Raw genomic sequence first — 22,913 nt, forward strand, 5'->3', positions numbered from 1 at the left:
TATATATACAGAGTGGCTGCAGATGGCTCCCTGGTATGTTTTACAGTCAATACTGTACTGTTATATATACGGAGTGGCTGCAGATGGCTCCCTGGTATGTTTTACAGTCAATACTGTACTGTTATATATACGGAGTGGCTGCAGATGGCTCCCTGGTATGTTTTACAGTCAATACTATGCTGTTATATATACAGAGTGGCTGCAGATGGCTCCCTGGTATGTTTTACAGTCAATACTATACTGTTATATATACAGAGTGGCTGCAGATGGCTCCCTGGTATGTTTTACAGTCAATACTATACTGTTATATATACAGAGTGGCTGCAGATGGCTCCCTGGTATGTTTTACAGTCAATACTATGCTGTTATATATACAGAGTGGCTGCAGATGGCTCCCTGGTATGTTTTACAGTCAATACTATGCTGTTATATATACGGTGTGGCTGCAGATGGCTCCCTGGTGTGTTTTACAGTCAATACTATACTGTGATATATACGGAGTGGCTGCAGATGGCTCCCTGGTATGTTTTACAGTCAATACTGTACTGTTATATATACGGAGTGGCTGCAGATGGCTCCCTGGTATGTTTTACAGTCAATACTATGCTGTTATATATACAGAGTGGCTGCAGATGGCTCCCTGGTATGTTTTACAGTCAATACTATACTGTTATATATACAGAGTGGCTGCAGATGGCTCCCTGGTGTGTTTTACAGTCAATACTATGCTGTTATATATACAGAGTGGCTGCAGATGGCTGGTATGTTTTACAGTCAATACTATACTGTTATATATACGGAGTGGCTACAGATGGCTCCCTGGTATGTTTTACAGTCAATACTATGCTGTTATATATACAGAGTGGCTGCAGATGGCTCCCTGGTGTGTTTTACAGTCAATACTATGCTGTTATATATACAGAGTGGCTGCAGATGGCTCCCTGGTGTGTTTTACAGTCAATACTATGCTGTTATATATACAGAGTGGCTGCAGATGGCTCCCTGGTGTGTTTTACAGTCAATACTGTACTGTTATATATACGGAGTGGCTGCAGATGGCTCCCTGGTGTGTTTTACAGTCAATACTATGCTGTTATATATACAGAGTGGCTGCAGATGGCTCCCTGGTATGTTTTACAGTCAATACTATGCTGTTATATATACAGAGTGGCTGCAGATGGCTCCCTGGTATGTTTTACAGTCAATAGTATGCTGTTATATATACAGAGTGGCTGCAGATGGCTCCCTGTTATGTTTTACAGTCAATACTGTACTGTTATATATACGGAGTGGCTGCAGATGGCTCCCTGGTATGTTTTACAGTCAATACTATGCTGTTATATATACAGAGTGGCTGCAGATGGCTCCCTGGTATGTTTTACAGTCAATACTATACTGTTATATATACAGAGTGGCTGCAGATGGCTCCCTGGTATGTTTTACAGTCAATACTGTACTGTTATATATACGGAGTGGCTGCAGATGGCTCCCTGGTATGTTTTACAGTCAATACTGTACTGTTATATATACGGAGTGGCTGCAGATGGCTCCCTGGTATGTTTTACAGTCAATACTATGCTGTTATATATACAGAGTGGCTGCAGATGGCTCCCTGGTATGTTTTACAGTCAATACTGTACTGTTATATATACGGAGTGGCTGCAGATGGCTCCCTGGTATGTTTTACAGTCAATACTGTACTGTTATATATACGGAGTGGCTGCAGATGGCTCCCTGGTATGTTTTACAGTCAATACTATGCTGTTATATATACAGAGTGGCTGCAGATGGCTCCCTGGTATGTTTTACAGTCAATACTATACTGTTATATATACAGAGTGGCTGCAGATGGCTCCCTGGTATGTTTTACAGTCAATACTATACTGTTATATATACAGAGTGGCTGCAGATGGCTCCCTGGTATGTTTTACAGTCAATACTATGCTGTTATATATACAGAGTGGCTGCAGATGGCTCCCTGGTATGTTTTACAGTCAATACTATGCTGTTATATATACGGTGTGGCTGCAGATGGCTCCCTGGTGTGTTTTACAGTCAATACTATACTGTGATATATACGGAGTGGCTGCAGATGGCTCCCTGGTATGTTTTACAGTCAATACTGTACTGTTATATATACGGAGTGGCTGCAGATGGCTCCCTGGTATGTTTTACAGTCAATACTATGCTGTTATATATACGGAGTGGCTGCAGATGGCTCCCTGGTATGTTTTACAGTCAATACTATACTGTGATATATACAGAGTGGCTGCAGATGGCTCCCTGGTGTGTTTTACAGTCAATACTATGCTGTGATATATACAGAGTGGCTGCAGATGGCTCCCTGGTATGTTTTACAGTCAATACTATACTGTTATATATACAGAGTGGCTGCAGATGGCTCCCTGGTGTGTTTTACAGTCAATACTATGCTGTTATATATACAGAGTGGCTGCAGATGGCTGGTATGTTTTACAGTCAATACTATACTGTTATATATACGGAGTGGCTGCAGATGGCTCCCTGGTATGTTTTACAGTCAATACTATACTGTTATATATACGGAGTGGCTGCAGATGGCTCCCTGGTATGTTTTACAGTCAATACTATGCTGTTATATATACAGAGTGGCTGCAGATGGCTCCCTGGTGTGTTTTACAGTCAATACTATGCTGTTATATATACAGAGTGGCTGCAGATGGCTCCCTGGTGTGTTTTACAGTCAATACTATGCTGTTATATATACAGAGTGGCTGCAGATGGCTCCCTGGTGTGTTTTACAGTCAATACTGTACTGTTATATATACGGAGTGGCTGCAGATGGCTCCCTGGTATGTTTTACAGTCAATACTATGCTGTTATATATACAGAGTGGCTGCAGATGGCTCCCTGGTATGTTTTACAGTCAATACTATGCTGTTATATATACAGAGTGGCTGCAGATGGCTCCCTGGTATGTTTTACAGTCAATACTATACTGTTATATATACAGAGTGGCTGCAGATGGCTCCCTGGTATGTTTTACAGTCAATACTGTACTGTTATATATACGGAGTGGCTGCAGATGGCTCCCTGGTATGTTTTACAGTCAATACTATGCTGTTATATATACAGAGTGGCTGCAGATGGCTCCCTGGTATGTTTTACAGTCAATACTATACTGTTATATATACAGAGTGGCTGCAGATGGCTCCCTGGTATGTTTTACAGTCAATACTGTACTGTTATATATACGGAGTGGCTGCAGATGGCTCCCTGGTATGTTTTACAGTCAATACTGTACTGTTATATATACGGAGTGGCTGCAGATGGCTCCCTGGTATGTTTTACAGTCAATACTATGCTGTTATATATACAGAGTGGCTGCAGATGGCTCCCTGGTATGTTTTACAGTCAATACTATGCTGTTATATATACAGAGTGGCTGCAGATGGCTCCCTGGTATGTTTTACAGTCAATACTGTACTGTTATATATACGGAGTGGCTGCAGATGGCTCCCTGGTATGTTTTACAGTCAATACTGTACTGTTATATATACGGAGTGGCTGCAGATGGCTCCCTGGTATGTTTTACAGTCAATACTATGCTGTTATATATACAGAGTGGCTGCAGATGGCTCCCTGGTATGTTTTACAGTCAATACTATACTGTTATATATACAGAGTGGCTGCAGATGGCTCCCTGGTATGTTTTACAGTCAATACTATACTGTTATATATACAGAGTGGCTGCAGATGGCTCCCTGGTATGTTTTACAGTCAATACTATGCTGTTATATATACAGAGTGGCTGCAGATGGCTCCCTGGTATGTTTTACAGTCAATACTATGCTGTTATATATACGGTGTGGCTGCAGATGGCTCCCTGGTGTGTTTTACAGTCAATACTATACTGTGATATATACGGAGTGGCTGCAGATGGCTCCCTGGTATGTTTTACAGTCAATACTGTACTGTTATATATACGGAGTGGCTGCAGATGGCTCCCTGGTATGTTTTACAGTCAATACTATGCTGTTATATATACAGAGTGGCTGCAGATGGCTCCCTGGTATGTTTTACAGTCAATACTATACTGTTATATATACAGAGTGGCTGCAGATGGCTCCCTGGTGTGTTTTACAGTCAATACTATGCTGTTATATATACAGAGTGGCTGCAGATGGCTGGTATGTTTTACAGTCAATACTATACTGTTATATATACGGAGTGGCTGCAGATGGCTCCCTGGTATGTTTTACAGTCAATACTATACTGTTATATATACGGAGTGGCTGCAGATGGCTCCCTGGTATGTTTTACAGTCAATACTATGCTGTTATATATACAGAGTGGCTGCAGATGGCTCCCTGGTGTGTTTTACAGTCAATAATATGCTGTTATATATACAGAGTGGCTGCAGATGGCTCCCTGGTGTGTTTTACAGTCAATACTATGCTGTTATATATACAGAGTGGCTGCAGATGGCTCCCTGGTGTGTTTTACAGTCAATAATGTACTGTTATATATACGGAGTGGCTGCAGATGGCTCCCTGGTATGTTTTACAGTCAATACTATGCTGTTATATATACAGAGTGGCTTCAGATGGCTCCCTGGTATGTTTTACAGTCAATACTATGCTGTTATATATACAGAGTGGCTGCAGATGGCTCCCTGGTATGTTTTACAGTCAATAGTATACTGTTATATATACAGAGTGGCTGCAGATGGCTCCCTGGTATGTTTTACAGTCAATACTGTACTGTTATATATACGGAGTGGCTGCAGATGGCTCCCTGGTATGTTTTACAGTCAATACTATGCTGTTATATATACAGAGTGGCTGCAGATGGCTCCCTGGTATGTTTTACAGTCAATACTATACTGTTATATATACGGAGTGGCTGCAGATGGCTCCCTGGTATGTTTTACAGTCAATACTATGCTGTTATATATACAGAGTGGCTGCAGATGGCTCCCTGGTGTGTTTTACAGTCAATACTATGCTGTTATATATACAGAGTGGCTGCAGATGGCTCCCTGGTGTGTTTTACAGTCAATACTATGCTGTTATATATACAGAGTGGCTGCAGATGGCTCCCTGGTGTGTTTTACAGTCAATACTGTACTGTTATATATACGGAGTGGCTGCAGATGGCTCCCTGGTATGTTTTACAGTCAATACTATGCTGTTATATATACAGAGTGGCTGCAGATGGCTCCCTGGTATGTTTTACAGTCAATACTATGCTGTTATATATACAGAGTGGCTGCAGATGGCTCCCTGGTATGTTTTACAGTCAATACTATACTGTTATATATACAGAGTGGCTGCAGATGGCTCCCTGGTATGTTTTACAGTCAATACTGTACTGTTATATATACGGAGTGGCTGCAGATGGCTCCCTGGTATGTTTTACAGTCAATACTATGCTGTTATATATACAGAGTGGCTGCAGATGGCTCCCTGGTATGTTTTACAGTCAATACTATACTGTTATATATACAGAGTGGCTGCAGATGGCTTCCTGGTATGTTTTACAGTCAATACTGTACTGTTATATATACGGAGTGGCTGCAGATGGCTCCCTGGTATGTTTTAGAGTCAATACTGTACTGTTATATATACGGAGTGGCTGCAGATGGCTCCCTGGTATGTTTTACAGTCAATACTATGCTGTTATATATACAGAGTGGCTGCAGATGGCTCCCTGGTATGTTTTACAGTCAATAATATGCTGTTATATATACAGAGTGGCTGCAGATGGCTCCCTGGTATGTTTTACAGTCAATACTGTACTGTTATATATACGGAGTGGCTGCAGATGGCTCCCTGGTATGTTTTACAGTCAATACTGTACTGTTATATATACGGAGTGGCTGCAGATGGCTCCCTGGTATGTTTTACAGTCAATACTATGCTGTTATATATACAGAGTGGCTGCAGATGGCTCCCTGGTATGTTTTACAGTCAATACTATACTGTTATATATACAGAGTGGCTGCAGATGGCTCCCTGGTATGTTTTACCGTCAATACTATACTGTTATATATACAGAGTGGCTGCAGATGGCTCCCTGGTATGTTTTACAGTCAATACTATGCTGTTATATATACAGAGTGGCTGCAGATGGCTCCCTGGTATGTTTTACAGTCAATACTATGCTGTTATATATACGGTGTGGCTGCAGATGGCTCCCTGGTGTGTTTTACAGTCAATACTATACTGTGATATATACGGAGTGGCTGCAGATGGCTCCCTGGTATGTTTTACAGTCAATACTGTACTGTTATATATACGGAGTGGCTGCAGATGGCTCCCTGGTATGTTTTACAGTCAATACTATGCTGTTATATATACAGAGTGGCTGCAGATGGCTCCCTGGTATGTTTTACAGTCAATACTATACTGTTATATATACAGAGTGGCTGCAGATGGCTCCCTGGTGTGTTTTACAGTCAATACTATGCTGTTATATATACAGAGTGGCTGCAGATGGCTGGTATGTTTTACAGTCAATACTATACTGTTATATATACGGAGTGGCTGCAGATGGCTCCCTGGTATGTTTTACAGTCAATACTATACTGTTATATATACGGAGTGGCTGCAGATGGCTCCCTGGTATGTTTTACAGTCAATACTATGCTGTTATATATACAGAGTGGCTGCAGATGGCTCCCTGGTGTGTTTTACAGTCAATACTATGCTGTTATATATACAGAGTGGCTGCAGATGGCTCCCTGGTGTGTTTTACAGTCAATACTATGCTGTTATATATACAGAGTGGCTGCAGATGGCTCCCTGGTGTGTTTTACAGTCAATACTGTACTGTTATATATACGGAGTGGCTGCAGATGGCTCCCTGGTATGTTTTACAGTCAATACTATGCTGTTATATATACAGAGTGGCTGCAGATGGCTCCCTGGTATGTTTTACAGTCAATACTATGCTGTTATATATACAGAGTGGCTGCAGATGGCTCCCTGGTATGTTTTACAGTCAATAGTATACTGTTATATATACAGAGTGGCTGCAGATGGCTCCCTGGTATGTTTTACAGTCAATACTGTACTGTTATATATACGGAGTGGCTGCAGATGGCTCCCTGGTATGTTTTACAGTCAATACTATGCTGTTATATATACAGAGTGGCTGCAGATGGCTCCCTGGTATGTTTTACAGTCAATACTATACTGTTATATATACAGAGTGGCTGCAGATGGCTCCCTGGTATGTTTTACAGTCAATACTGTACTGTTATATATACGGAGTGGCTGCAGATGGCTCCCTGGTATGTTTTACAGTCAATACTGTACTGTTATATATACGGAGTGGCTGCAGATGGCTCCCTGGTATGTTTTACAGTCAATACTATGCTGTTATATATACAGAGTGGCTGCAGATGGCTCCCTGGTATGTTTTACAGTCAATACTGTACTGTTATATATACGGAGTGGCTGCAGATGGCTCCCTGGTATGTTTTACAGTCAATACTGTACTGTTATATATACGGAGTGGCTGCAGATGGCTCCCTGGTATGTTTTACAGTCAATACTATGCTGTTATATATACAGAGTGGCTGCAGATGGCTCCCTGGTATGTTTTACAGTCAATACTATACTGTTATATATACAGAGTGGCTGCAGATGGCTCCCTGGTATGTTTTACAGTCAATACTATACTGTTATATATACAGAGTGGCTGCAGATGGCTCCCTGGTATGTTTTACAGTCAATACTATGCTGTTATATATACAGAGTGGCTGCAGATGGCTCCCTGGTATGTTTTACAGTCAATACTATGCTGTTATATATACGGTGTGGCTGCAGATGGCTCCCTGGTGTGTTTTACAGTCAATACTATACTGTGATATATACGGAGTGGCTGCAGATGGCTCCCTGGTATGTTTTACAGTCAATACTGTACTGTTATATATACGGAGTGGCTGCAGATGGCTCCCTGGTATGTTTTACAGTCAATACTATGCTGTTATATATACGGAGTGGCTGCAGATGGCTCCCTGGTATGTTTTACAGTCAATACTATACTGTGATATATACAGAGTGGCTGCAGATGGCTCCCTGGTGTGTTTTACAGTCAATACTATGCTGTGATATATACGGAGTGGCTGCAGATGGCTCCCTGGTATGTTTTACAGTCAATACTATACTGTTATATATACAGAGTGGCTGCAGATGGCTCCCTGGTGTGTTTTACAGTCAATACTATGCTGTTATATATACAGAGTGGCTGCAGATGGCTGGTATGTTTTACAGTCAATACTATACTGTTATATATACGGAGTGGCTGCAGATGGCTCCCTGGTATGTTTTACAGTCAATACTATACTGTTATATATACGGAGTGGCTGCAGATGGCTCCCTGGTATGTTTTACAGTCAATACTATGCTGTTATATATACAGAGTGGCTGCAGATGGCTCCCTGGTGTGTTTTACAGTCAATACTATGCTGTTATATATACAGAGTGGCTGCAGATGGCTCCCTGGTGTGTTTTACAGTCAATACTATGCTGTTATATATACAGAGTGGCTGCAGATGGCTCCCTGGTGTGTTTTACAGTCAATACTGTACTGTTATATATACGGAGTGGCTGCAGATGGCTCCCTGGTATGTTTTACAGTCAATACTATGCTGTTATATATACAGAGTGGCTGCAGATGGCTCCCTGGTATGTTTTACAGTCAATACTATGCTGTTATATATACAGAGTGGCTGCAGATGGCTCCCTGGTATGTTTTACAGTCAATACTATACTGTTATATATACAGAGTGGCTGCAGATGGCTCCCTGGTATGTTTTACAGTCAATACTGTACTGTTATATATACGGAGTGGCTGCAGATGGCTCCCTGGTATGTTTTACAGTCAATACTATGCTGTTATATATACAGAGTGGCTGCAGATGGCTCCCTGGTATGTTTTACAGTCAATACTATACTGTTATATATACAGAGTGGCTGCAGATGGCTCCCTGGTATGTTTTACAGTCAATACTGTACTGTTATATATACGGAGTGGCTGCAGATGGCTCCCTGGTATGTTTTACAGTCAATACTGTACTGTTATATATACGGAGTGGCTGCAGATGGCTCCCTGGTATGTTTTACAGTCAATACTATGCTGTTATATATACAGAGTGGCTGCAGATGGCTCCCTGGTATGTTTTACAGTCAATACTGTACTGTTATATATACGGAGTGGCTGCAGATGGCTCCCTGGTATGTTTTACAGTCAATACTGTACTGTTATATATACGGAGTGGCTGCAGATGGCTCCCTGGTATGTTTTACAGTCAATACTATGCTGTTATATATACAGAGTGGCTGCAGATGGCTCCCTGGTATGTTTTACAGTCAATACTATACTGTTATATATACAGAGTGGCTGCAGATGGCTCCCTGGTATGTTTTACAGTCAATACTATACTGTTATATATACAGAGTGGCTGCAGATGGCTCCCTGGTATGTTTTACAGTCAATACTATGCTGTTATATATACAGAGTGGTTGCAGATGGCTCCCTGGTATGTTTTACAGTCAATACTATGCTGTTATATATACGGTGTGGCTGCAGATGGCTCCCTGGTGTGTTTTACAGTCAATACTATACTGTGATATATACGGAGTGGCTGCAGATGGCTCCCTGGTATGTTTTACAGTCAATACTGTACTGTTATATATACGGAGTGGCTGCAGATGGCTCCCTGGTATGTTTTACAGTCAATACTATGCTGTTATATATACAGAGTGGCTGCAGATGGCTCCCTGGTATGTTTTACAGTCAATACTATACTGTTATATATACAGAGTGGCTGCAGATGGCTCCCTGGTATGTTTTACAGTCAATACTGTACTGTTATATATACGGAGTGGCTGCAGATGGCTCCCTGGTATGTTTTACAGTCAATACTGTACTGTTATATATACGGAGTGGCTGCAGATGGCTCCCTGGTATGTTTTACAGTCAATACTATGCTGTTATATATACAGAGTGGCTGCAGATGGCTCCCTGGTATGTTTTACAGTCAATACTGTACTGTTATATATACGGAGTGGCTGCAGATGGCTCCCTGGTATGTTTTACAGTCAATACAGTACTGTTATATATACGGAGTGGCTGCAGATGGCTCCCTGGTATGTTTTACAGTCAATACTATGCTGTTATATATACAGAGTGGCTGCAGATGGCTCCCTGGTATGTTTTACAGTCAATACTATACTGTTATATATACAGAGTGGCTGCAGATGGCTCCCTGGTATGTTTTACAGTCAATACTATACTGTTATATATACAGAGTGGCTGCAGATGGCTCCCTGGTATGTTTTACAGTCAATACTATGCTGTTATATATACAGAGTGGCTGCAGATGGCTCCCTGGTATGTTTTACAGTCAATACTATGCTGTTATATATACGGTGTGGCTGCAGATGGCTCCCTGGTGTGTTTTACAGTCAATACTATACTGTGATATATACGGAGTGGCTGCAGATGGCTCCCTGGTATGTTTTACAGTCAATACTGTACTGTTATATATACGGTGTGGCTGCGCTTCAATTTTTTTCTGGAATCCAAATTGTCATGGCTAAAAATACAGAGATTTCTGCGCCTGTGGCAGGATTTTCTTTTAAGGTAGCTCAGTATCCATTCCACTGACTACATAGCTGAGTGTCCACTCCACTGACTACATAGCTGAGTGTCCACTCCACTGACTACATAGCTGAGTGTCCACTCCACTGACTACATAGCTGAGTGTCCACTCCACTGACTACATAGCTGAGTGTCCACTCCACTGACTACATAGCTGAGTGTCCACTCCACTGACTACATAGCTGAGTGTCCACTCCACTGACTACATAGCTGAGTATCCACTCCACTGACTACATAGCCGAGTGTCCACTCCACTGACTACATAGCTGAGTGTCCACTCCACTGACTACATAGCTGAGTGTCCACTCCACTGACTACATAGCTGAGTGTCCACTCCACTGACTACATAGCTGAGTGTCCACTCCACTGACTACATAGCTGAGTGTCCACTCCACTGACTACATAGCTGAGTGTCCACTCCACTGACTACATAGCTGAGTGTCCACTCCACTGACTACATAGCTGAGTGTCCACTCCACTGACTACATAGCTGAGTGTCCACTCCACTGACTACATAGCTGAGTATCCACTCCACTGACTACATAGCTGAGTGTCCACTCCACTGACTACATAGCTGTGTCCACTCCACTGACTACATAGCTGAGTTTCCACTCCACTGACTACATAGCCGAGTGTCCACTCCACTGACTACATAGCTGAGTGTCCACTCCACTGACTACATAGCTGAGTGTCCACTCCACTGACTACATAGCTGAGTGTCCACTCCACTGACTACATACAGTGCATTCAGAAAGTATTCAGACCCCTTGACTTTTTCCACATTTTGTTACGTTACAGCCTTATTCTAAAATGGATGAAATTAAAATGTTCCCTCGTCAATCTACACACAATACCCCATAATGACAAAGTGAAAACGGGTTTTTATAAATTTTGGCAAATTTATTAAAAATAAAAACAGAAATACGTTATTTACATAAATATTCAGACACTTTGTTATGAGACTCGAAATTTAGCTCAGGTGCATCCTGTTTCCATTGATCATCCTTGACATGTTTCTACAACTTGATTGGAGTCTACCTGCGGTAAATTCAATTGATTGGACATGATTTGGAAAGGCACACACCTCTATATAAGGTCCCACAGTTGACAGTGCATGTCAGAGCAAAAACCAAGCCATGAGGTCGAAGGAATTGTCCGTAGTGCCCTGAGACAGGATTGTGTCAAGGCAGAGATCTGGAGAAGGGTACCAAAACATTTATGCAGCATTGAAGGTCCCCAAGAAAACAGTGGCCTCCATCATTCTTAAATGGAAGAAGTTTGGAACCACCAAGACTCTTCCTTGAGCTGGCCGCCCGGACAAACTGAGCAATCTGGGGAGAAGGGCCTTGGTCAGGGAGGTGACCAAGAACCTGATGGTCACTCTGACAGACCTCCAGAGTTCCTCTATGGAGATGGGAGAACCTTCCAGAAGGACAACCATCTCTGCAACACTCCACCAATCAGGCCTTTATGGTAGAGTGGCCAGACGGAAGCCACTCGTCAGTAAAAGGCACATGACAGCCTGTTTGGAGTTTGCCAAAAAGCACCTAAAGGACTCTCAGACCATGAGAAACAAGATTCTCTAGTCTGATGAAACCAAGATTGAACTCTTTGGCCTGACTTCCAAGCGCCATGTCTGGAGGAAACCTGGCACCATCCCTACGGTGAAGTATGGTGGTGGCAGCATCATGCTGTGGGGATGTTTTTCAGCGGCAGGGACTGGGGGACTAGGGTTTGGGTTGGCAGATTTAGAAATATTTCCATAGGTATCCCTAAGGCCCCTGGGCTAAATGGTGTGTGCATTGATTAGTTTAGTGAAGTGTGGGATGGGAGAGTTCTGATAGCAGCCTGTCCGTGTCATGGGTGTTCAGTTTGGCTGTTTCGGGTTACTCGTCCAGAGACCTGCTGTCTGGCTGGGGGAGCCTGTCTGCAACCTGGGACCTCTGCAGGGATTTAGCAAATGTCAGGCAGATCTGCTCTCCAAAGACATGATTCCTAGAGTTTCGAGGGCTTCACAAAAGCTGGTGTTCAACTCGCCCATAATTATTCTGCAGGCTGTCTTCTGGACGCTCTCCAGCTGAGCAGACAGAGGTTGAGAGAGGCCAGGGTGCCAGGGTGCCAGGGTGCCAGGGAGCCAGGGTGCCAGGGTGCCAGGGTGCCAGGGAGCCAGGGTGCCAGGATGCCAGGGTGCCAGGGTGCCAGGGTGCCAGGGTGCCAGGGTGCCAGGGAGCCAGGGTGCCAGGGTGCCAGGGAGCCAGGGTGCCAGGGTGCCAGGGTGCCAGGGTGCCAGGGTGCCAGGGTGCCAGGGTGCCAGGCAGCGACAGCATACTCCAGAACTGGTCTTACGTGGAAAATATGGACTTTAGCCTTTACTACTGTAGCCCATAGAAACACATTGAATAACTCACTCAGAAATGGCAAAACAGACAGTCAAAAAATGAATCATAAGGAATAAGGTTTTGAAGTGTTTGTTCTATATCTCGGAGATACAAGAAAACTCTGGAAATATTGTAGTTATTCTTTTAGACATATATTTAACCCCTTATTTTAGTTGGCACAAAACTACCTCCATACTTCCATTCATTTCTATGAGTTGCCTTCAGACACTACAGACGTTTTTGTGAAAATACACATTTATTGGGATGTCTCCAGCTGATGTCTCCAGCTTCAACTGACATTTTGATGGGGATTATTTTATTATGTTACTTAGACTGACGCACTGGTGCATCGATAGACTCTTAAGGAATGATTAAAGTGTTAATACTAATATTATTTATTACATGTAGCCTACGGTGCATCCCAAATGGAATCCTGTTCCATATATAGTTCACTACGTTTGACCAGGAGCCTATGGAAATAGGGAGCAACCAGAGGCTCCATGTAATAGCTCATTTAACACCTTATTAATGTTTGGTGTCCATATTAGGACAGTCTCTGGTAATTGTATTGCAGCCTGTGTCCTGTCCCTCTCTGCCGCTGTATGAACGGGGTTTATGTGTCCTCAGTGGTTTGGAAACCTGGTGACCATGAAGTGGTGGAATGACCTGTGGCTCAACGAGGGCTTTGCCTCCTACGTCTCGTATCTGGGGGCCAACTCTGCTGAACCGACATGGAACATTGTGAGTCTTTCTTTTTTTTTAAAATCATATCTGTGTGTACGGTACAACTTTAACTGTTACACAGCTCTCCAAATATACATGTTTCTCAAGGATTTAACCGACAAAGAAATCTGCTCTCCAAATTCCATTTGACGATAAAAGTGAAAGTCCCGTGTAGCTCAGTTGGTAGAGCATGGCGTTTGCAACGCCAGGGTTGAGGGTTCGTTTCCCACGGGGGACCAGTATGAAAAAAAAAAATGTATGCACTTTAACTGTAAGTCGCTCTGGATAAGAGCGTCTGCTAAATGACTGAACATTTTAAAAGCGGAGGCCTTCTGTGTTGACCTGTTAACTCTCTCTCCACAGACAGACCTGATAGTGCTGAATGAGGTGCATGGTGTGATGTCTGCAGACGCGCTGGCCTCCTCTCACCCTCTCTCTGCTAAAGAGGAAGACATCATGAGACCTGCACAGATCAGTGAACTGTTTGACTCCATCACCTACAGCAAGGTGTGGTTCTAATCAAACCTCTTACTGGCGTCCTACAGATGCAGTCTTTTTCTGCCCTTCACAACACAGCACAGCATGCCACATTCACCTGGGTCAAAGTCACCTGGGTCAAAGTCACCTGGGTCAAAGTCACCTGGGTCAAAATCATCTGGGTCAAAATCACCTTTAAATAAATAAATCAGCAATACATTGAAATAGCAAATGCCACACGTCCTCAAGGAAATGAAATTATTTTGTGTCTGCATTTCTCTTACGGATTTTGACTCAGGTGACTGAGGTAGGCTGTACTGGGCCGTGACAGGCTGTACTGGGCCGTGACAGGCTGTACTGGGCCGTGACAGGCTGTACTGGGCCGTGACAGGCTGTACTGGGCCGTGACAGGTGAGTGAGGCAGGCTGTACTGGGTCGTGACAGGCTGTACTGGGTCGTGACAGGCTGTACTGGGCCGTGACAGGCTGTACTGGGCCGTGACAGGCTGTACTGGGCCGTGACAGGCTGTACTGGGTCGTGACAGGCTGTACTGGGCCGTGACAGGTGAGTGAGGCAGGCTGTACTGGGTCGTGACAGGCTGTACTGGGCCGTGACAGGTGAGTGAGGCAGAATGTACTGGGCCATGACAGGTGAGTGAGGCAGAATGTACTGGGTCGTGACAGGCTGTACTGGGCCGTGACAGGCTGTACTGGGCCGTGACAGGCTGTACTGGGCCGTGACAAGTGAGTGAGGCAGAATGTACTGGGCCGTGACAGGTGAGTGAGGCAGAATGTACTGGGTCGTGACAGGCTGTACTGGGCCGTGACAAGTGAGTGAGGCAGAATGTACTGGGCCGTGACAGGTGAGTGAGGCAGAATGTAATGGGTCGTGACAGGCTGTACTGGGTCGTGACAGGCTGTACTGGGCCGTGACAGGCTGTACTGGGCCGTGACAGGCTGTACTGGGCCGTGACAAGTGAGTGAGGCAGAATGTACTGGGCCGTGACAGGTGAGTGAGGCAGGCTGTACTGGGTCGTGACAGGCTGTACTGGGCCGTGACAGGCTGTACTGGGCCGTGACAGGCTGTACAGGGCGGTGACAGGCTGTACTGGGCCGTGACGGGCACAAAACGTCAGTCATCATGTTTTATTTCTTATATCCTGTGTTCTCTTCCTCCCAGGGAGCTGCAGTTCTGAGGATGCTGTCTGAGTTCTTGACAGAGCCTGTCTTCGCCCGAGGACTTAGTGTGAGTATTGTTTACGTACATTACTAATCACTATATTTTGTATCACATCATTTTGTTGATATATATAAAGTGACACATATTTAAGTGAGAACGTACAGTTATGAATATAACTACTGTTCCCTGAAGGAGGGAACGAGGTATAACATGCTATTGGGAGTCAACGACCAATCACATTCACTTTAAGAAAACTAAAAACACACCCAATGGGCCAATGAACGCAGAGCCCACTTCCAGACTAGAATACAGTATATACATATGAAATGAGTAAAGCAGTATGTAAACATTGTTAAAGTGATGATATAATGGCGCCAGAGGGGATGGCTGCCGTTTTACGGGCTCATAACCAATTGTGCTATTTTGTTAGTTTTTTCGCATTGTTTGTAACTTATTTTGTACATAAAGTTGATGCTACCATCTCTTATGACCGAAAATAGCTTCTGGACATCAGAACAGCGATTACTCACCTCGAACTGGACAAATATATATTATTTAATGAGTCCGACGCAAAGGATATACTGCTTCCCGGAGACCAGGCCCAAATCCCCGTCATTCACGTGAAGAAAAGACGGAGACACAGGGGGCGGAGGTCGGGGCGGAGGTCGGGGCGGAGGTCGGGGCGGAGGTCGGGGCGGAGGTCGGGCGGAGGTCGGGGCGGAGGTCGGGGCGGAGGTCGGGGCGGAGGTCGGGGCGGGGGTCGGGGTGCCTTGTGAGGATTCGTAGGCGAGTGAGTAAATCACCACTACCATCGGTTCTATTGGCCAACGTGCAATCACTGGAAAACAAATTGGATGATCTATGATCGAGACTATCCTACCAACGGACATGAAAAATTGTAATGTTTCACTGAGTCGTGGCTGAACGATGACATGGATAATATAGAGCTGGCTGGGTTTTCCATGCATCGGCAGGACAGAGCAGCTGCGTCTGGTAAGACGAGGGGTGGGTGTGTGTGTCTATTTGTCAATAACAGCTGGTGTGCAATGTCTAATATTAAGGTAGTCTCGAGGTATTGCTCGCCTGAGGTAGAGTATCTCATGATAAGCTGTAGACCCACTATCTACCAAGAGAGTTTCATCTATATTATTCGTAGCTGTTTATTTACCACCACAAACCAATGCTGGCACTAAGACCGTACTCAATGAGCTGTCTAAGGCCATAAGCAAACAAGAAAATGCTCATCCAGAAGCGACGCTCCTAGTGGCCGGGGACATTAATGCAGGCAAACTTAAATCAGTTTTACCTCATTTCTATCAGCATGTCACATGTGCAACCAGAGCAAATAAACTCTAGACCACCTTTACTCCACACACAGAGATGCATACAAAGCTCTCCCTCGCCCTCCATTTGGCAAATCTGACCATAATTCTATCATCCTGATTCCTGCTTACAGCAAAAACTAAAGCAGGAAGTTCCAGTGACTCGCTCAATAAGGAAGTGGTCAGATGACGCAGATGCTACGCTACAGGACTGTTTTGCTAGCACAGACTGGAATATGACGACTGTGTGATCACGCTCTCCGTAGCCGATGTGACCAAGACCTTTAAACAGGTCAACATTCACAAGACCGAAGGGCCAGACAGATTACCAGGGCGTGTACTCAGAGCATGTGCAGACCAACTGGCAAGTGTCTTCGCTGACATTTTCAACCTCTCCCTGACCGAGTCTGTAATACCAGCATGTTTCAAGCAGACCACCATAGTCCCTGTGCCCAAGAATGCAAAGGTAACCTGCCTAAATGACTACCGCCCCGTAGCACTCACGTCGGTAGCCATGACGTGCATGGCTTACATCAACACCATCATCCCGGAAACCCTAGATCCACTCCAATTCGCATACCGCCCCAACAGATCCACAGACGACGCAATCTCAATCGCACTCCACACTGCCCTTTCCCACCTGGACAAAAGGAACACCTATGTGAGAATGCTGTTCATTGACTACAGCTCAGCGTTCAACACCATAGTGCCCACAAAGCTCATCACTAAGCTAAGGACCCTGTGACTAAACACCTCCCTCTGCAACTGGATCCTGGACTTCCTGATGGGGCGCCCCCAGGTGGTAAGGGTAGGCAACAACACATCTGCCACGCTGATCCTCAACACCGGGGCCCCTCAGGGGTGCGTGCTCAGTCCCCTCCTGTACTCCCTGTTCACCCACGACTGCGTGGCCAAGCACGACTCCAACACCATCATTAAGTTTGCTGACGACACAACAGCGGTAGTCCTGATCACTGACAACGATGAGACAGCCTATAGGGAGGAGGTCAGAGACCTGGCAGTGTGGTGCCAGGAAAACAACCTCTCCCTAAATGTGAGCAAGACAAAGGAGATGATCGTGGACTACAGGAAAAGGACATCGACGGGGCTGTAGTGGAGTGTAGTGCGTACGGCCCAATACATCACTGGGGCCAAGCTTCCTGCCATCCAGGACCTATATACTAGGCAGTGTCAGAGGAAGGCTCCAAAAATGGTCAAAGACTCCAGTCACCCAAGTCATAGACTGTTCTCTCTGCTAACGCACGGCAAGCAGTACCAAAGACTCCAGTCACCCAAGTCATAGACTGTTCTCTCTGCTAACGCACGGCAAGCGGTACCAAAGACTCCAGTCACCCAAGTCATAGACTGTTCTCTCTGCTAACGCACGGCAAGCGGTACCAAAGACTCCAGTCACCCAAGTCATAGACTGTTCTCTCTGCTAACGCACGGCAAGCGGTACCAAAGACTCCAGTCACCCAAGTCATAGACTGTTCTCTCTGCTAACGCACGGCAAGCGGTACCAAAGACTCCAGTCACCCAAGTCATAGACTGTTCTCTCTGCTAACGCACGGCAAGCGGTACCAAAGACTCCAGTCACCCAAGTCATAGACTGTTCTCTCTGCTAACGCACGGCAAGCGGTACCAAAGACTCCAGTCACCCAAGTCATAGACTGTTCTCTCTGCTAACGCACGGCAAGCGGTACCAAAGACTCCAGTCACCCAAGTCATAGACTGTTCTCTCTGCTAACGCACGGCAAGCGGTACCAAAGACTCCAGTCACCCAAGTCATAGACTGTTCTCTCTGCTAACGCACGGCAAGCGGTACCAAAGACTCCAGTCACCCAAGTCATAGACTGTTCTCTCTGCTAACACACGGCAAGCGGTACCAAAGACTCCAGTCACCCAAGTCATAGACTGTTCTCTCTGCTAACACACGGCAAGCGGTACCGGAGCGCCAAGGTCCAAAAGGCTCCTTAACAGCTTCTACAACCAGGCCATAAGACTGCTGAACAATTCATCAAATGGCCACCCGGACTATTTACTCTCAGTCCCAGCTTTGATGCACCTGTACTGACCTCGTCTTCTGGATGATAGCGGGGTGAACAGGCAGTGGCTCGGAGATTATCCGTTCACCTACTCTCCGTCTCACAAAGACACGGCGGTTGGAACCAAAAATCTCAAATTTGGGACTCATCAGACCAAAGGACAGATTTCCACCGGTCTAATGTCCGTTGCTCGTGTTTCTTGGCCCAAGCAAGTCTCTTCATCTTATTGGTGTCCTTTAGTAGTGGTTTCTTTGCAGCAATTCGACCATGAAGGCCTGATTCACACAGTCTTCTCTGAACAGTTGATGTTGAGATGAATCTGTTACTTGAAGTCTGTGGAGCATTTATTTGGGCTGCAATCTGAGGCTGGTAACTCTAATGAACTTATTCTCTGCAGCAGAGGTAACTCTGGGTCTTCCTTTCCTGTGGCGGTCCTCATGAGAGCCAGTTTCATCACAGCCCTTGATGGTTTTTGCGACTGCACTTGAAGAAACTTTCAAATTTCTTGAAATGTTCCGCATTGACTGACCTTTATGTCTTAAAATAATGATGGACTGTCGTTTCTCTTTGCTTATTTGAGCTGTTCTTGCCATAATATGGACTTAGTCTTTTACCAAATAGGGCTATCTTCTGTATACCCCCCACCTACCTTGTCACAACACAATTGATTGGCTCAAACGCATTAAGAAGGAAAGAAATTCCACAAATTAACTTTTAAGAAGGCACACCTGTTAATTTAAATGCATTCCAGGTGACTACTTCATGAAGCTGGTTGAGAGAATGCCAAGAGTGTGCAAAACTGTCGTTAAGGCAACATATATTTTGATTTCTTTAACACTTTTTTGGTTGCTACTTGATTCCATATGTGTTATTTCATAGTTGTGATGTCTTCACTATTATTCTATAATACATAAAACAGTAAAAATAAAGAAAAACCCTTGAATGAGCAGGTGTGTCCAAACTATTGACTGATACTGTATGTGTGTGCACCCACTACTGCCATGCAACCTCTGCTGTTCACTGGAAGCAAACGGAGGAGGTGAGACAGAGGATAGCTGGAACGCTAGAGACCTCTAGTCTATAGGCATAACAGAAGGAGCAAACTCCAAACAGGAAGGGTGTACTGATAGCGTGGAGATTGTCCCAACATGCTTGTCCGCTAAGGCCATGAGAAGGGCAGTCTTGTAGGAAGGACCTCCGGGTCCAAAGACTATAATGGTCCAAAAGGAGGCTCACGCGGGGGTCAGTGCCATAGGCTTAGACACTGGTCTGGGCCGACCCACACCTTTAACCTGACACCAGCCCTGAAACGCCTTCAACCTGACACCAACCCTGAAACTCCTTCAGCCTGACACCAACCCTGAAACTCCTTCAAGCTGACACCAACCCTGAAACTCCTTCAAGCTGACACCAACCCTGAAACTCCTTCAACCTGACACCAACCCTGAAACTTCTTCAACCTGACACCAACCCTGAAACTCCTTCAAGCTGACACCAACCCTGAAACTCCTTCAAGCTGACACCAACCCTGAAACTCCTTCAACCTGACACCAACCCTGAAACTTCTTCAACCTGACACCAACCCTGAAACTCCTTCAACCTGATACCAACCCTGAAACTCATTCAAGCTGACACCAACCCTGAAACTCCTTCAAGCTGACACCAACCCTGATTCTCCTTCAAGCTGACACCAACCCTGATTCTCCTTCAAGCTGACACCAACCCTGAAACTCCTTCAGCCTGACACCAACCCTGAAACAGCTTCAGGCTGACACCAACCCTGATTCTCCTTCAAGCTGACACCAACCCTGAAACTCCTTCAAGCTGACACCAACCCTGAAACTCCTTCAAGCTGACACCAACCCTGAAACTCCTTCAACCTGACACCAACCCTGAAATTTCTTCAACCTGACACCAACCCTGAAACTCCTTCAACCTGATACCAACCCTGAAACTCATTCAAGCTGACACCAACCCTGAAACTCCTTCAAGCTGACACCAACCCTGATTCTCCTTCAAGCTGACACCAACCCTGATTCTCCTTCAAGCTGACACCAACCCTGAAACTCCTTCAGCCTGACACCAACCCTGAAACAGCTTCAGGCTGACACCAACCCTGAAACTCCTTCAGCCTGACACCAACCCTGAAACTCCTTCAGCCTGACACCAACCCTGAAACTCCTTCAGGCTGACACCAACCCTGAAACTCCTTCAGGCTGACACCAACCCTGAAACTCCTTCAGCCTGACACCAACCCTGAAACTCCTTCAGGCTGACACCAACCCTGAAACGCCTTCAGGCTGACACCAACCCTGAAACTCCTTCAGGCTGACACCAACCCTGAAACTCCTTCAGGCTGACACCAACCCTGAAACTCCTTCAGGCTGACACCAACCAGCCGTGTTCTATTCGGGAGTGAAGGACTAAGACTACCCTCTCTGTTAGCCTCTAAGACCAGGTGGCTAACTAGCTTCCCATACCTGCATGCAAGCTAGACACGCCCCCTCTAAAACAGTTACACTGAATGTGAGTTATTCCAGGTCAAAAACCAGAAACAGTCAAGCCGGGAAAACCCCCCAGAAACAGATACCAAGACCCAAAATTAATCTAGGGGGACGAGTACTCTCTCCCCACTAACAGACACCTAAGTCGGAGCCGAATCCAGTAGTCTTTGTTTGTAAATTGTGTGACGCGGTCCTTCAGGCGAGCTGAAGAGCGAAGAATTGAGGAAATGAATGTTATAGCCAGGAAGGTTTGCTTCCGAGGGCGGGCTTTGCATTGATTGGCCCATTGGGCGTGTTTTTAGTTTTCTTCAGGTGAATGTGATTGGTCGTTGACTCCCCTTAGTATCTTATAGCGAGTGACCGACTGAAAGGGAACTGATTTGGTATATTGAGGCTGAAATGTGACTTGATCTCTCCACAGACGTATCTGAATACATTCAAGTACAGCAACACAGTCTACCAGGACCTCTGGAACCACCTGCAGATGGTAATCAATGATCCTTGTCATAATGTGTACCTTCATATACATGACCCATTATTAATTAAGGGCCCGATTCAGACTTAAGAAATGTATGCCTTTCCTACGTACTTCTCAATAGCTGGTATTCAGACATACCTTATGAAGGTGCGTAACGGCCTTTGCAGGCGTGGTTCCCCTTGCGCACGCTGAATACATTTAATTAAACTGCTGAAAACACTCCCACTTGCTGGCCAGCAGATTTTCTCGTGGAGTTTTCATTCAATAGGGTTTTCAGTTCATTTTTCTTAAGCCATCCCTTTAAATACGGTGTACATTTAATTTTGTGGACAGACTCACTAGAATACATATAGAGAAGGGGTTCAGAATATAGGGATCAATTAAAGTAAGACATCTCTCCCTCTTCATCTCCGTTTCAGCACCAACTGGTAGATTTAAAAGTACTCTGATCTCTGATTAGTCCCCTGTAGCTCAGTTGGTAGAGCATGGCGCTTGCAACGCCAGGGTTGTGGGTTCGTTTCCCACGGGGGGCCAGTATGAAAAATGTATGCACTCACTAACTGTAAGTCGCTCTGGATAAGAGCGTCTGCTAAATGACTAAAATGTAAATTATTATTTAGGGTTAGGAAAGTATTTATGAATCATCCTGAAAGTTGTCATATTCAAGTTCATTCCATGAAATATTGGGAAGGTGGAAAAAAGTGTACATTAGGGGTTGAACCTATAAATCTACCCTAATAATCCTCACTAAGCGTGGAACTGTATGACAATGGTCCAGTCGTCGTGAACCGTGTGCCAGGCTCCAGGTTCAAACTGCCACATGTCGTTTGAGTTCCATAAGGTTTTAAATAGGCTACATGTCCCAAATTATTACACAATGTTCGTCTAATATGATCCACTAGCGACCCAGGAACAACTTCACAGACGTGACGGGGGAAAGAAAGGGAAACGGAATGGAATGATGCAAAATGTAGGCTACAAACTGAAGGAAACTAACACTAAAGTGACAGTTATAAATGTAGAAAACGGAGAAAAGCCCGGGAATATAATTAAAGCATTCTAAAGCGCGTGTCACGGTTCAGACAGACGACCAGAGGACCACAATTGCGTCACACCAGAAAGTTTATTAAACTTAAGGGAAAAGGGAAGTAGGG

At 44.9% G+C, this 22,913-nt stretch overlaps 1 protein-coding gene across 1 annotated transcript in view; it reads left to right on the forward strand.

Moving 5' to 3' along the window:
* Positions 1–22,913, forward strand: part of LOC311124911 (aminopeptidase N-like) — a gene marked incomplete at its 5' end in the record, with an annotated part of 67,572 nt that overhangs the window by 15,512 nt on the left and 29,147 nt on the right. The window contains 4 exons of the mRNA XM_084199007.1: positions 13,659–13,772; positions 14,118–14,261; positions 15,411–15,476; positions 21,703–21,768. Of these exons, the coding sequence (XP_084055133.1) occupies positions 13,659–13,772; positions 14,118–14,261; positions 15,411–15,476; positions 21,703–21,768 (390 nt within the window). The remainder of the gene's footprint in view (positions 1–13,658; positions 13,773–14,117; positions 14,262–15,410; positions 15,477–21,702; positions 21,769–22,913) is intronic.

The sequence above is a fragment of the Coregonus lavaretus genome, assembly GCF_964263955.1.
Source record: "Coregonus lavaretus genome assembly, contig: HAP1_SCAFFOLD_284, whole genome shotgun sequence".
Lineage (NCBI taxonomy): Eukaryota > Metazoa > Chordata > Actinopteri > Salmoniformes > Salmonidae > Coregonus > Coregonus lavaretus.